The following is a 17,277-nucleotide window of genomic DNA, read 5'->3' as shown; positions in this document are numbered from 1 at the left end:
TGGTTCACAACAAATGAAGAGCGTGTAGATGCTAAATTTGGGAGTCAAGTTTCATCATTACAAGTCCAAGTACCCTTTTACTAATACTCAATGGTAATTAATAACAGCTTCTGTTGTTGAATATTAACTATTCAAATGTGTAGTCACATTCCAGCAGATTCTAATTGTTGGAGGTTTTCTTTGCTCTGTCTTTCCTTTATTAGTCTAAGCTGCATTTCCCTCCCTTTATTTTACTTATTCTACACTGAACATCCACACTTTGGTTTCAGACTTTATACCGTTGATTTCACAATCCTTCAATCTTGTTCGTTAACCAGGTATGTGGTTGCCACCTCTGTGCACTCTGGTTCGAGATTTCCTACTTACCTCACTGGGCCATTATCCGCCCACACTTTCAGCAAATTGTCAGGTAGTAAATTAAAAATTATACATGAGTATCTATGTCTGCCACAGCAAATTCTGGTCTTCACTGAATTTTGGAAGTAATGTCCTCACCTGGCATCAATTAATTTTAGGCATGGGTGACCTTACAATCACAATAAGATCAGAACTCTTTTCCATTGTAGCTCCTGGGCCCAATCACTTATCAACAGTGTAATGAAGTACTTTGCATTTTAAATGTTCTATTTCACATATTATATGTACACAAGATAAACATTCTATTTATAAACCAATCAGGAAAAGGAAATCAAAATTTGGTATTTTGATTTCTAAATATTTAAGATGTTTCATAAGAAATTTGATAAGTTAAGGGAAAATATAATTAAGGATTAAATACATTTGACAATAAAATGGTAGAGGAGAGTTAGATTATTCAAAAAGAGAAATTGCTTGGTTGGGTAGAGGTACTCACAAAACATCACAGAAATCTTCTGAACATAATTTTCAACAGTAGTCAGAGCATGGGAACTTAGCAAATAACAAAGCAATGAAAGGTAAGAAAATACATATATACAGGTCTAATTATAAAGGTACTGCAGTTAACTTATGGAATAACCGGGGAGTCCATAGGATATAACAGAAGGTAAGGCAAATGGCTTTTACAGCTCAAATCTAAGTCTTTGCAGAATTAACTTGGCAATATTTAGGCAAATTCCTGGGGATGTGGAAGAAAATAAACTTTAACAAGTTGTAAATGGAAAGAAAAAGCAAGGAAACATTGAAGAGTAAATAAACAATCTTGGGAGTACAATGAAACAGGCAAATGGATTTCAAGGGTGAATGTCAAAGGAAATACTGAACATGCAGACTATCCACTTAGATCGTACGAAACAAAGAACTAGATGTTGGAAATCTGACAGAAAAACAGAAATAGCTGGAGAAATTCAGAAGGTCTAGCCACATCTGCAGAAAGAAAGCACAACTGCAGCCACACCTGCTGAGTTTCTTCAATAACTTTCACGTAGGTTATAATAATTTCAGAAGGATGTAATGCTATATATTTTCCTTTCCTCTTTCAGGGGATGTGAGCCTGTAGTGTTGGCCATCTTTAATTTCTCTGAACAGAAGTGCTAAAATCAAAGAATAAATTATTTTTACCATACGAATACAGAGCAGAAGTAGGCCATTTGGCCCCTTGAGCCTGCTCCACCATTTAATAAGATCATGGCGGATCTGGTCGTTACAAGCTTAGTCTTTCCAAATTTTCTCCGTAAAGCACCTCACCCACCTGTTCTGAAAGTGGTTCACTGGACCCAAAACATTAACTTTGATTTCTCTCCACAGATGCTGCCAGGCCTGCTGAGTTTATCCAGTAATTTCTGTTTTTGTTGCACTCATTCTACCTATTAGTGCAGTAATCCATTTCTAAACTGCTTCAAATGTTTTGATCATCCCTAAAAGAAGGATATTGTGCATTGTACCTCAGGTGTGGTCTCACAATGCCCTATATAACTGAAGCATGACCTCTCTACCTATGTATTCAATTCCTCTCATAATAAATGATAAATGTTCTATTAGCTTTCTCACTGCACCTGGTTAATTCATCCCTGGACATCTCCGAGCTCTTTATTCACTCACTATTCAGTAATATCTCTTTTAACATCCTTCCTGCCAAAATAGATAATTTTACATTTTCCATGTTTGCCCACTCGATTGGCCTATCTATATCCTCTTCACAACTTAGCTTTCTATGTATCTGCATCGCCAGCAAATTCGGCAACAATGCCTTCCATTCCTTCTTCCAAGTCATTTATAAAAATTGTAAACAATTCAGATTGGAGCAGTAATCATTGTGCCATATAACTCATTACATTTTGAGTGAAAAAGACGCATACCTGTCTAGTCTGTTTTCAGTTATCCAGTCAACCTTCCATCTATGCCAACATATTGGACCCCCACCCCCAACTTTCTGCAATTATCTTGAATGCGGCATTTTCGCAAATCTGTTAATTTATTTTGCATTTCCTCAAATTTTTTTTTTGGCAAAATACACTGAATAATGGGCGATTCTATAAGGTTAACATACCCAGTCAAAGGACAAAATCCAACATCCCTGGGCAATTCCAAACAAGACATTCAATGTACGTCGTGGGTGTCCTGCGACAACATGAGTTGTTGTTTCATTCACTTGGTCTGAGAACAAAAAGCCACCGAGGTGTTTCACAACTTGCATTACAATAATTTGATTCCTGTTTGAGAAGAAAACACATGTAAAAGACATTTTAAATAACACACTATCAAGAAATTGTTGTAAAATGTTATGAACAGATTACATGGACTAACTGGGTCCAAACATGATAAGGAAACATAGTTCATACAAATCTTCCCAAGTTTTAATTACACATCTTTAATTTTTAAACATCTCAGTACTTCTGCTCTTTAATGTGCAGGTAAGGTCTTAGGGAATTTAGGGTATAAGGGGAAAGGGGAGCCAGTGTGTTAAGAGACGGAGACTGAGCAGGAAATAAAAGTTGAGACTGAGGTTCATATGGCTACACACTTGCCTCGAAGCCCAGAGAGTGAGAGAGGGAGGGAAGCCAGCAGGGAAGGAGGCTCAAGAATCCGAAACAGTAGGGTAAAATAAAAGGGACAACACAAGAAAGCTGTAAATTCATTAGTTGGTAACTGCAAATTTGTTAACCTATTCTAAATTTCTTCCAGATTAAAAGTAAATTGGACAAATATTTTACAGATTAAAAACTGAAGACCAGAAAGAAAATTAAAAACATAAAATAGAAATTTATTAAATGATTTGGAGATGCTAGGCCATGTGATGCGTTGTGTCAACATGACAGAGCTGGTGGACTCCATTGTGGTTCACATCTGCACAAGTGTTGATTACTCATGGAACGCTGGCTCAGAGTCTGAGCTTCAAACATTGTAGCACATCAGGGAAAGGGCAAGTTTCCTAGGTGATGTGCTTCAGGAGGCAGTCACACCCTGTAGGTTAAGTAATTCAAACCCTGCCAGTGGTCAGGGTCAGAAAGGTATAATGACAATAGAGGCAAGTAGAAGAAAATTAAGTTAGCATCGGAGGAGCCTCAGATCTTGACCTTGTTCAACAGGTATGAGGCACTTTCTCACTGTGTGGTGAGGAAAAGGGGTGTACCTTTCACAAAAGATAAGAAAACTGACCGCTGCACCATGGTACAGGAGGCCAATCAAGTAGGGGTAACAAAAAGAAATGTGGTAGTAGCAGGGAATTCTATAACTAAAGGTAGAGATAGCATTCTTTCTAAGCAAGAAATGAAGTTTAATCAACAGCAAGAAGTGATAATAGAGTCAGAAAGTATACAACCTGTGTGGTTAGAGTAGAGGACCACAAAAGTAAGAAGACCTGAATGGGTGTTATGCAGAAACTCTCTAACAGTCATCGGGAAATTGGGCAGACAACATATCAGGACATAAAAGAGACATGTAAGAAAGGCACTATTAGAAATAATCATGGGAGACTTCAACATGCAGGTTGACTGGAAAAATGAGGTTGGTAGCGGATCACAAGGGAAGTAGTTTGGGGAAGTCTACAAGATAGTTTTTGTGGTAGAGCCAAATACAGAACTGGCAATTCTGGATTTGGTGATGCGTATTGAAGCAAACTTAATTAGGCAGCTTACGGGACCTTAGGGGGCAGTGACCACAATATATTAGAATTCACCTTAGATTTTGAGAAGGAGGAGCTAGAATCAGATGGAAGACTATTACAATTGAATAAATGTAAATACAATGATGTAAGGGAGCAGTTGGCCAGAATTGAGCAGGGAAGACAATGGAGCAACAATGGTAGTAATTCAGGAGGTACAACAGAAATTCCTTCCAAGGGAGGAGAAACACACGAGAGGACTAGGCAACCATGGCTGACAAGGGAAGTCAAGGACAGCATAAAGCCAAAGGAAAAAAACATGGAATGTGGTGAAGATTAATACAAAGCCAGAGGAATGGAAAGCTTTTAAAAACCAGCAAAAGACAATTAAAAAAAAGCAATAATCAGGAAGAAGATGAAATAGGAGAATAAGCTAACTAGCAATATAGCAAAGAAAATGCAAGAGTTTTTTTAGATCTATAAATGTCAAGAGGAAGGCAAAAGTAGATATCAGACCGCTGGGGAATGAAGTTGGAGAAGTAGTAATGGAGAACAAAGAAATGGAGGAGGAACTGAAAGGGTGCTTTTTGCTTCAATCTTCATGGTGGAAGACACCAGACACATACCAGAACCTCAAGAGAATCTGGGTGTTGAGGGGAGTGTAGTGGCCATCACTAAGGGGAAAGTGCTGGGGATGCTGAAAGGTCTGAAAATGGATAAATCACCTGGACCAAATGGACCACACCCAACGTTCTGAAGGAGATTGTGGGGCAATCACTATGGCTTTCAGGAATCACTATAGTTAGAGGGGGTCCCAGAGAACTATAAAATGGCTAATCTAACAACCCTGTTTAAGGAGGCAGGGAGATAAGGCGGCAGGGAGGCAAAAGACAGGAAATGACTGGCCACTTAGCCTGACCTGAATCGTTAAGATTTTCGAATCCTTTATTAAGGATAAGACTGTGGAGTTCATGGAAGTGCATTATAAAATAGGACTGAGTCAGCACAGCTGTGTCAAGGGTGGGGGATGGGGGGGTCATGCCTGAAAAATATATTAGAATTCTTTGAGGTGGTAAGGGGAAAGTTAGACATAGAGCAGGTGGACATGATCTATTTGGATTGCCAGAGGTTCTTTGACCAGGTGCCACACAGGAGGCTGCTAAATAAAAGCCAATGGTGTTCGAGGCAAAGTACTGGCATAGATAGAGGTTGGCTAACTGGTAGAAGGCAGTGTGTGAGAATAAAGGGGCCTTTTTCAGGATGGAAGTCAGTGACCAGCAAAGTTCTACAAGTGCTGGAAAAGCACAGCTGATCAGACAGCATCAGAGGAGCAGGAAAATCGACGCTTCTGATGAAGGGCTTTTGTCTGAAACATTGATTTTCCTGCTCCTCGGATGCTGTCTGACTGGCTGTGCTTTTCCAGCACCACTCTAATCTAAACTATGCAAGTTCAGTTGACAGTTCGGAAGTCAAACGCAATGTTAGCATTCATTTCAAGAGCTGAGACTGTATGAGGCTCTGGTCAGAAAACATTTGGAATATTGTGAGCAGTTTTGAGCCCTATATCTAAGGAAGGATATGCTGGCTTTGGAGGAGTTCCAAAGGAGATTCATAAGAATGATTCTGAGAGTGAAGTGTTTGTCAAATGAGGAGACTTCAAGGTCCCTTGGTCGACACTCTATGGAACTTCAAATGATGAGAGGGATCTCATTGAAATTTACAGAATACTGAAAGGTCTGGATCCAGTGGGCGTGAAAATATTTCCACTCATAGGGCACAGCTTCAGAGTGCACAGATAACCCTTTAGAACTGCGATGAAGAATTTCTTAAGCCAGAGGATGGGCGAATCTGTGGAACTCATTGCCATAGAAGGCTGTGGAGGCCATGTCATTTGAGACAGAGTACACTTAAAACAAAGATAGATAAGTTTTGATTGGTAAGGGGAACAAGGGCTATGGAGAGAAGGTAAGATGATAGGATTGAACAGCATATTAGCCATGATCAAATAGTAGAAGAGACTCTGAGCCAAATGGCCTAATGCTGCCGCAAGGTGAAAGTGAGGACTGCAGATGCTGGAGATCAGAGTCAAGATTAGAGTGGTGCTGGAATAGCACAGGTGGTCAGGCAGCATCCAAGGAGCAGGAAAAACGAATGGTGAAAAGCTTTTGCCAGAAACGTCAATTTTCCTGTTCCTCGGATGCTGCCTGACCTGCTGTGCTTTTCCAGCGCTGCTCTAATCTTGACTTTAATTCTGCTGCTACCTTGTGGTCCAAAATGTGCATGCTGGACACAAAGGCCAAAATTCAACTGTTCTAAATGTCTTTCTGCTGTATTATGGATAACAAGTCCCATGATACATAGACCTTTTTTTTAAAACAGTGACAGGAGTATAACACCTGCGTCAAATATAGAATATATCATTGCAACAAGGTGCAGCCTTCTTAAATGCCTTCACCCTTCATGACCATAAATTTACTAGCTAATTGGCAAACCATATGCCCAAGAAGTGAGATACTGTGAACAAAGGTTAGCAGGCATTTGTACATCAAAAGCAACAAACACAAAAGTATTGCTTCTTTTGTGCTATTGATTATTTGAAATGCTATTCCAGAACGTAGAAGCGCAAATTACAATAGTACTTCTCCTGCAGCAATCCTCTTTGGGAACTGAATGTTACTTAAGTGTGGACGTTCTGGTTTCTCTTTTCTCCTTTCATGCATAATTAAGTAGAGGCAATAGATATGGTCAATGTAACTACATTAATTAAGATAGACGTGCTGAGCCGAAGCCCATCACTGCTCTTCATGTACTGAACAGGTCAAGTGTTAAAGATACATAATTTAAGAGACACACAAAATTACTGCCTGTGCTAGTGACATTTCTGAATGCAGTTTTACATATCAACAATTTACAGTTCATCAGGAATCCATAAATGGAGAAGAGGTGTTTGAATTTCATTCTCTACATCCAGTAAAATGAAGGGCAGATTTAACAGAGGCACTTAAATTTAAATGTGGAGAGCAGTGAAGTAGGTATTCATAAAGAGAAACTATAGCCACTCAGTGGAAGGTCAATAACCAGAGTTCAGATTGAAGATATTTGAGAAATGTTCCAGGAAACATGCGAAAATCTGGTGGAAATAGATTCAATAGTAACCTTTAAAAGGGAATTGAATGTAGATTTTTAGAAGAGACATTTATAGTGCTGCGGGTAATGTGCAGGAGTGTGAAACTAATTGGGAAGCTCTTTCAAAGAGCTGGCTGATTCAATGGGCTAAAAGTCATTCTGTGCTCTAAGGTTCCATGATTGAAAGGCTAGTGTTGCTTCTAAAAATGGATACAATAGATGAGTGACAGAACAAAAGCATTGCACTTATAAATTATGTGACATGCCAACAGACATCACAAAGCGGATTATAGGCAAAAGGTATTTTTGAAGTTTAGTTGCTGATCTAGGAAATATGACAATCAATTCTGCACGCATCAAACTTCTACAAACAGAAATTTAATATTGATTTGATCATTTGGTTTTTATGATTTTCAATTAGGGGTTACTGTTGGCCAGAATGTAGGTATTTGCTAGTGACTTCACAATGTTCAGCACCATTTGTGACTCCTCAGATAACTGAACCAGTCCATGTTCAATGCAATAAGATCTGAACAATGCCCAAATTTCGGCTGACAACTGGCAAGTAACATTCAAGGAACAAAGAGCAGTACAGTTCAGGAACAGGCCCTTCAGCCCAACATGCCTGCATCAACAGAGGACACCTTTCTAAACTAAAAACCTTTTGCCTCTAAGTGGTCCATATCCTTCTACTCCCTACCTTTCAAGTATCTGTCAAGATGACTCTTAAAACATTGCTAATGTATCTGCTTTGTAATAAAAAACTCGCCTGACACATCTCCTTTAAATCTTTCCCCTTGTAACTTAAACCTGTGGTATACCTTAAACGTTTCTCCCCTTGGGGAAAAAAAAGGCTCCTAATATCCATTCTATCCATGCTTCTAATAATTTGCAAATTTATCAGGTCATCCCTAAGTCTGACATTCACGTGAAAATAAATAAAATAAATAAAATAAAAATAAAATAAATAAAATAAAATAAATAAAAATACATTTTTTTTCAATCTCTCCTCACAGCAAATACCCTCCAAACCAAGCAATGTTGTGGTAAAGCTTTTTGTACTCTCTCCAAAGCCTCCACATCCTGCCGATAGTGTACTGAGCAAAACTGAATGTAATATTCTAAACGTGGCCAAACTAAAGTTTTTGCAGCTGCAACATGACTTGCCAATTTTTATATTCTATGACCTAGCCAATGAAGGCAAACACGCCATACCCCTTTGTGATTACCTGATTCACTTTTGTTGCCACTTTCAGGGAACTGTGTACCTGCAAGCCTAGATCCCTCTGTATGTTAATGCTTCCAAAAGTTCTGCTATTTCCTGTATACTTCCCTCCTGCATTGGACCTTCCAAAATGCTTCACCTCAAAATTTCTCCAGACTAAATTTCACCTGTCATTTCTCTTCCCAAGTACCCAGCCTATCTATATTTTGCTGTAATCTCTGGCAATCCTCCTCACTATCCGCAGCTCTACCAATCTTTGTGTCATCCACAAACTTACTAATCAGACCACCTTCATCCTCTTTCAAATAATTTGTGTATGTATATTACAAATAACAGGAGTCCCAGCATTGATTCCTGTGGAACATCACTGGTCACCAGATCTCCAGTCAGAAAAACACCCTTCCAGCACTATTGCTTTCTATGACCAAGCTAGTTCAGTATCCATGTTACTAGATCACTGCAGATTCCATGAAATTCATGTTCTATATCAGCCTACCATGAGGGACCTTGTCAAATAAAGTCCATGAAGACAACATCCAATGCCCTATCCTCAATCATCTTTGTCACTTCCTCAAAAAACTCAATCAAGTTTGTGAGACACTACCTCTCCCACTGCCTATCACCAGTAAGTCCATATTTTTCCAAATATGAGCGAATCTTGCCCCTGAGAATTTTCTCCAACCATTTCTCTACCACTGATGTAAGGCTAGATGGCCTGTAATGTCCAAGATTATCCCTACTGTGCTTCTTAAACAAAGAAACAATATTGGTTATTGTCCACTTTTATAGGACCTCTCCTATGACGAAAGGGGATCCAAAGATTTTGTAAAAGGCCCCAGCAAGTTTCTCCCTTGCTCCCCTCAGTATTCTGGGGCATACCCCATAAAGGTACTGAAGACTTGTCTACCCTAATGCTTTTCAAAACATACACCACCTCATGTCGTGTATATTGACATGTCCTAGAATATCAAAATACCCCTCCCAAGACTCACCAGTCACCTTGTCCTTCTCAGTTGTGAATACTGCTGAAGTGCATTTGTTAAGGACCGCATGTATGTCCTCTGGCTCCAGGCAGAAATTCCCTATTGTATCTTTTCGCAGACCAAACCTTTCTCCAGCTATCCTCTTACTCCTTATATACATATAAAATGCCCTGGGATTTTGCTTATTCCTGTTTGCCAAGGAAATTTCATGGCCCTTTTTAGCCCTCAGCCTTTCTTGCTTTCTTTACATTCTCTGAGGGCTCAGTTTGTCTTCAGTTTCCTAAACCTTATGAATGCCTATCTTTTCGTTTTGACTAAGCTCACAATTTCTCATCATCCAAGGTTGCAACATCTTGCCATCCTTATCCTTCATTTTCACAGAATCATGCTACTCTTGAACTCTAATCATGTGACATTTAAAAGACTCCCACATGACAGATGTCAAACAGCCATCCCCAACCTACATTTCCCAGTTCCTATCTAATTTTGTCGCAGTTAGCCTTCCCCTAATTTAGTACTTATACCCGATGACTACTGTTATCCTAATCCATAAGTAGCTTAAAACTCAATGTTCCAGAAATGCACCCACACTGAAACTTGGATCACCTGGCTGGGCTTATTCCCCAATACCAGGTTTGGCATGGCCCCTTCGTTAGTTGGACTATTTACATTTTGTCTCAAGAAACCTTCTGATGCACCCAACAAGACTCCCCCCTACCATTCAAGCTCCAGACACTAAGTGAATCCCAGTCAACAGAGGAGAAATTAAACTGACCCTCACATCAACCCTGGCATTTTAAAATTTTTCCATCGCCTGTCCACATGTCTGATCCTCTATCTCCGGCTGATGTTGGCAGGCCTCAAGTGCAACTCCTAGGTTCCTTCCTATTCCTGAGCTCCACCCACATGGCCTCTCTGAATGAGCCCTCCAAGGTGACCTCCCCCAGTGACATTCACTATAATGAGTAATGCAACTCCCCCACCCTTTTACATCCCTCTCTATCTTATCTGAAACATCAAATGCCCAGAACATTAAGTGACCAGTCTTCTACCGCTCTCAACCAAATTGCTGTAATAGCTACTTCATCACAGTTAAGAGTACCAATCCAAGCACAAAGTTCATCTTGTCAGACTGTTATTTAAACAAATACTTGTGTTTAAAAGAATACAAGTACATCTGTCCTTCCTTGCTGGCTTTAATCTTTAACTCTTTATTTCACTTGCTGACCTACTATTCTGGTTTCCACATCCACACCACACTATTTCAAACCCTCTCGTGTGACATGAGCAAACCTCCCTGCCAAACACTGATGTCCCTCTAGTTTGCAACCGGTGCTCCTTGTACAGGTGCCAATGGAAGACATCCTAATGATCCACATTTCTGAACCTCTCCCACCTACACCAACTCTTTCCCCAGGTATTTAACTGTAGTACCTTCTATTCTCACCACACTGGCATATGACATAGGGAGTAATCCTGAGATTACAATGCTCACGGTCCTGCTTATCAATATACTACCTAAATCTCTGAACTCCCTTTGTAGGGCCTCATCATTCTTCCTGCCTACGTCATTAGTACCAATATGTACTACAATCTTTGGCTACTCATTCTCCCTTTTGAGAATGTCCCAGGTCTGCTCATCCATGACCATGGCACCGGGGAAGCAACAGTCCAACTTGGAAACCTTTTTGCAGCCACAGAAATGCCTATCTGTGCCCCTGACAATGCAGTTCTGTATCACAACTGCTCTACTGCACTTTAACTCCCCCTGCACAATGAGACATTGGCAAAGATTACCAAAAGCTTGATCAAAGATTTAAATTTTAAGGAGAACCTGAAAGAGGAGAGAGGGAGATTTTAGATGGGATTTCAGAGCAGAGTGTTCAAACAGCTTAAAGCCAGAACCAGAAGAATGTTGCGAGGTTGCAGGGCATTATGTAGATTGGGAAGAATGAGATCACAGTAATTTGAAAACAAGTATGAGAATTCTAAAATTTTAACCAGGAACCAAAATAGGTTCGTGAGCACAGCAATACTGGGTGAACTGACTTGTTGAAATTAAAGACACAGAAACAAAGTTTTAGCTGATGACAAATTTACAGAGAGTAGAATGTGGGAGATCTGCCAAGAATGCATTACAATAATCATGTCTGGTGGTTTCAGCAGATGAGTGGAGGAAAGAGTTGCACAACATTTTGCAGATGGAAATAAATGCTCATACTGATGGTCCAGATAAATAGTTGAAACTCATTTCAAAGCCAAAGAGAACACTATGGTTATGAATAGTCTGGTTTAATCTCAGACAGCAGCCTGGATGACGGATGCAGTCCGTAGGGGAGAAAGTGAGGACTGCAGATGCTGGAGATCAGAGATGAAAATGTGTTGCTGGAAAAGCGCAGCAGGTCAGGCATCATCCAAGGAGCAGGAGGAATCGAAGTATCGGGCATAAGCCCTTCTTCAGGAATCAGGATGCAGTTCGTACCCATGGAACACAGACCTTGATGTTTTCTACTATTTAATTGGAGAAAATTTCTGTTCACTCAATGCTTGATATTGAACAATGTATCGGACAAGTTGGAGAGAGAGAGAGGTTCTGAGAGAATGATGGAGAGATGGAATGGGGTGCTATCAGCATTAGATTAGATTAGATTAGATTAGATTACTTACAGTGTGGAAACAGGCCCTTCGGCCCAACAAGTCCACACCGCCCCGCCGAAGCGCAACCCACCCATACCCCTACATCTACATTTACATTTACCCCTTACCTAACACTATGGGCAATTTAGCATGGCCAATTCACTTGGCCTGCACATCTTTGGACTGTGGGAGGAAACCGGAGCACCCGGAGGAAACCCACGCAGACACGGGGAGAACGTGCAAACTCCACATAGTCAGTCGCCTGAGGCGGGAATTGAACCCGGGTCTCAGGCGCTGTGAGGCAGCAGTGCTAACCACTGTGCCACCGTGCCACCCACGTGTGAAAACTGGCATTTGTGTGTCTAGATCATGTTATGAAAAACAACATGCAGCTGAGAAATAGAAGGAGACCAAGGAAGGTTCCTTGGGGATGACAGATGATAACTGCATGAATGAGATGTGGCCAGAAGCATCAAACAAGATATTCGCACACAGTAAAGAAATAAATTAAACATTCAGGGATCGTGGACAAGGTGGAGAAATTAGACCTGAAAGGAACAAGACTAATTGGCTATTCTTTGACAAGTGGACAATGATTTCCATTTAGAAAGAGTGTGGACCAGTGACTGAAGTGTGTTCTGACAATTCTGACAAGCACTGGACCGAAGCTTCATTAACTGGTCAGATGATAATGACAAGATCATGAAGATGATTTCAGGCAATGAACTGAATTAAATGAGAACCTCAAAGGTGACAGAAACACAAAGGTTTGAAGATGATCAGTGGCAGTGAGAAGAGTGATGTGAAGTGGTGCCAAGTGGACTCAATACTAGAATAAATTGATGAGGTGCTCAGACTTGGTGTTAGAACTAAGAGTTGCTAGGTTGGACACAAAATAGATTAAAAACGTAGGAAGGCCATACATTGGTAGCAGGAGGGAAAGCTTGACTGGAATACAGAAGAAAAAGATATGGAAGCTGATGTGTACATATTAAATAGGGTTCACAAGGAGGCAGCAGGGTATGGGATAGGTAGAGAATGCAAGAGGGCAAGGTGCAAACCAACAAGGTGAGCTTGGTTGCAGTCCATATGCAAATATGGGTTAAAGCAGGACAAATCAGAGATTACATAACCAAGAGCTATAGAATTAAGCATAAATCAATAGATGAGAATCTAATGACTGCAGGTAACCAGTCAATGAAGAGGTGTAGATAGGTAAGGCAGATTGTCAAAGAGAATGCAAGAGGTGACATTGCCTAAAGCCAACAAACAGTAGGAAAAATGAGTGTCAGAGAAATTTGTGGAAAAATGTAGCAGACTTCTAAAGAAAGGATCAGAATCTTTAACAAGGTATGACTGTTTGAACATAAGAATTGAATGGGAAAGTAGAGTTCAAGGAGGAATGCATCTTTTTCCAGACAGCATAAATTAGAGGAAGTCAAATAGGTTTACCAGTTGATGATGTCCAGATTATGACTCACATTAAATGAAAAGACGAATCAGAGATAGCAAGAAAGCTACAGTGTGATAGTCATCTGCTGGAAAAATGTTTTTAAGTGTACTGAGTGCCTAAATACCAGAAGTAGGAGAATTGGTCATGTTAAGACTATTATGGTCTGGAGATCTGAGCAGAATCTTGAGTTGGCAGCTAGAACAAATAATTTAATCACTTTATTAGGACAAAGTGCAATTTAAATTTTCTTGCCAAAAAGCTCTTTGCTGCAAAATGCTGGAATGGAGTGCTGAAGGGAAAACCAGCAGTGTATGCAGCTGTTGAAACCATCATCTTTTTAAGCAAAATGGTCAAACAGCATTATGATGTCTAATAAATTTTGTGGACAGAAGCAAATATTTAATATTGTGTGGGGTTGTTCTGGAATCTCAGGATATCAGTACAGTGCCAGATAACAGAAATGCACACAGATGAGGATTTGCATCATGTCAGAATGCATTCAACCAAAACTGGTTTTATATAATGCATAACATTCATGGACCACAGCAAGAATGGAGCAAACGGTAAATGGACACAGAAGGTACTTTGCACAAATGGGCATGGTAGATTAAAACGCAAAATTGGTCGACAACGTTGCTTTTCTTGTCTGATCCTCACTAGCCATCATGTGACAAAGTCATTCTTCTCTATTGCTGAAAAGGAAAGATCACAACCTACTGCTTTTGCCTGCATTTCCCAGAACCTGCAAACTAACATATGCAAGCTTGAGAACCTGTAGTCTGAAAGCCATCATAATTTTATCACTATTACTCATACAACCTTAATTGTTTCAGGCCACATGTAAGGCTAAAGGCCATGAGAAAAAAGGAGTTCAAAGATTCAAAAAAGTTAGAATTCAAAACTATATACTTGGTGAACAAAATACATTACACTTACTGAACCAGGAATCACTCCTCAAGAGACTTGAGGAAAACAAAAAAAAACTTTCAATTTAAAGTTGTACCTAAATATGAAAAAAGAATGGCTTACTGCTGTTCTCATACAAAAGGTTTTAATGGGCAACACTTTATTTTAATGCAAGAAACCAGAAACAAAATAATGTTATTGAGAGCAATTTCTACACAGAGTTCATACAAGCAACCACTGTTGAAGAACTAAGACCGAAAACTTCATTGCTGTTTTAGCACAAGTTTCCTTGTACATCATTTTTAACTCAAACATAATACATTCTTTATCACATGTTAAATCTAACTTCCTTCTGAACATACAACAGCATGTAGCTGCCAACTTTCCAAGGTTAGAACTTTTTATTAAGGTTCAGAGAAAATCAAAATAAAAAGAAATTTAGTACTTACTCTGAAGGCATACTCGTCATGACTAGTGTTCTGCTTGGCTAGGAAAATAAAGAAAATCAGAATCAATTCTTAAAGCCTATAATCATTCCTGGTCATGCTGATAAACACAATTACAGCAAGGATTTTGCAAGAACCGGAACAGCAGATTGTGGTCAAAGAGATTGTTGTAATTTGCTGATAAAACAGTTTAATGTAATACAAGAGAGTACTTTCACAGTTCTGATGAAGAATCACAGGCCTGAAATGTTAACGCTGTTTCTCAAGAGATGGTGCCTGATCTGCTGAGTGTGTCCACTATTTGCTGTTATTTATTTTAGATTTCCTGCATGCCAGTGCTTCTTTCCTTCTACATTATTGCACGTAACAATGTTTAAATTAATATCACCAATTTCTGTTTATAGTTATGAGCCATACTTTTATTTTCTGCGCCTAAAATAGAAGAACTTTTAAAAATATATCATTCAGGGAAAACGGGCATCAAGTAGTGATATTTCTGCATGGTGAATCCAAGCCAATGTCTTGAAATGCTGCAGACCATGTGGGGAAAATATACAAACATTACATCTAGTAAGGAGTGCCAACACTTGTCGCAGTAATGGTGAAAAAATAGCAATATATTTCCAAGTCTGGATGTTATGTCAACTGGACACAATCAGTGTCTATCCTGTTCTTATGGCCACGGGAATTATTTATCCATGTTAACTGCAAGGATACTGATGTTGGGAGTTTTAAATCAAATATCAATGATTTAGTTACATTTTATTCTACACGACAGTTATATTCTGACACTTGTGAAGGACAAAAAACACTTGGCACTAGTTAACTTAATCTGGAGATTATTCAGTCTAAATGCATGTAGGCATAGTCAGTTTTATATTTATATTTTTATATTAGATTACTTACAGTGTGTTTCACCATGAAAAACTGGAAACAGCAGCAATCAACAATCATTTGCAAACCTTATGCTACTTGATCTTAGGGAGAGAAGACCATTGATAAAGCAACTGAAAATGTTTGGGCCGGAGACATTATGCTGAGGAATTTCTGCAGCTATACAATAAAGCTGTTGATTAGTCTCCACCAGTACTACCTTCTTGTGATAGATGTGACTCCAGAATATCAAGAGTTTTCCTCGTGATCCTTACTTCATATTTTGCTAGAACTCCTGGTGACATAGTCAATTGATTAGATTAGATTACTTACAGTGTGGAAACAGGCCCTTCGGCCCAACAAGTCCACACTGACCCGCCGAAGCGCAATCCACTCATACCCTTACATTTAACCCTTACCTAACACTACAGGCAATTTAGCATGGCCAATTCACCTGACCTGCACATCTTTGGACTGTGGGAGGAAACCGGAGCACCCGGAGGAAACCCACGCAGACACGGGGAGAATGTGCAAACTCCACACAGTCAGTCACCTGAGGCGGGAATTGAACCCGGGTCTCTGGCGCTGTGAGGTAGCAGTGCTAACCACTGTGCCACCATGCCGCCCACTGCTGCCCAGATATTAAGGATACTACCCTCACCTTACCTGTGGAAATTAACTCAATTTGTCCATGTTTGGATCAAGACTACACGAAGAACTTAGAATATTACAGAACAGGCCCCCCATGTCAGCACTAGCCACAATACTGTTTTAAACTAATCCTATCAGCCTGCACATGGCCCATATCCCTTTAGTCCCTGCCTGATATGCCTAAAAGGTCTGGAACTGAGTAATCCAGGCAGATCTGAATGTGAGCATTGTTCAGCAGGTTATCAGTGACTAAGTACTACTTAATAGCACTACTGATGACATCTTTCAGGGTTTTGCTCATGACTCAGAGTAGGCTGAGACAGCAACAACTGAGTAGATTTGTCCTGATTTTGTGGACAGGTCAGAGATGGGCAACTTTTCACATTGCTGGGTAAAGGCCTGTGTTGTAGCTGTATTGGAATAACTTGGCACAGAGTGGGGCGACGGAGGGCTGTACAAGTCTTTAGTTCAGTCCTTGGCACGGACATGATGGGCCAATGAGACTCCTTTCATGCTCCAAAAACTCTGACTACTGCTGCAATATAGTCAATGCCTTTAACGATTTCTGGATTTCACATACAGTGAAGATTGAAATCTGAAATTCTGGGAACCCTTTGCGGCGTCTGGGATGCACCATCCACACAGCAGACACCCACCCCCCTGCCTTACTCCCAATACACATTGGTGAGCATGGGGAGATTTTTGGATCCTCTTACGACCATTCCTAACTAATGGAGTTATTACATTTTGGTCACACTGTGGGTAACCTTGACTTATTATTATGAATATTTCAACTGAAAATAAAAAAGTAGATTTAATGGAATACTTGATCAGTATTTTGACTGAACATAGAACTTGTCACAAACTCAATTCGTTTTATTTAAATTATTTCCTTTATTTAGTAAATAAACCTAATGAATAACGTTTGAGGTATCAACTTTGATAGAAAAATGTTT

The 17,277-nt window shown here is 39.8% G+C and overlaps 1 protein-coding gene across 4 annotated transcripts in view; it reads right to left on the bottom strand.

Annotated features, from left to right (window-relative positions):
* mcph1 (microcephalin 1) overlaps positions 1-17,277 on the bottom strand; it is a 333,731-nt gene that overhangs the window by 207,868 nt on the left and 108,586 nt on the right. For all 4 annotated transcript variants that reach the window (XM_072560569.1, XM_072560579.1, XM_072560560.1 and 1 more), the window contains exons 11-12: positions 14,801-14,838; positions 2,468-2,630 (exon numbers count right to left, since the gene is read on the bottom strand). In XM_072560569.1, coding sequence (XP_072416670.1) covers positions 2,468-2,630; positions 14,801-14,838 — 201 coding nt within the window. The remainder of the gene's footprint in view (positions 1-2,467; positions 2,631-14,800; positions 14,839-17,277) is intronic.

Source organism: Chiloscyllium punctatum, chromosome 3, assembly GCF_047496795.1.
Source record: "Chiloscyllium punctatum isolate Juve2018m chromosome 3, sChiPun1.3, whole genome shotgun sequence".
In the NCBI taxonomy this organism is placed as follows: Eukaryota; Metazoa; Chordata; class Chondrichthyes; order Orectolobiformes; family Hemiscylliidae; genus Chiloscyllium; species Chiloscyllium punctatum.
The sequence above is the reverse complement of the archived record's forward strand: the minus strand, read 5'-3'. Positions and strand labels throughout refer to the sequence as shown.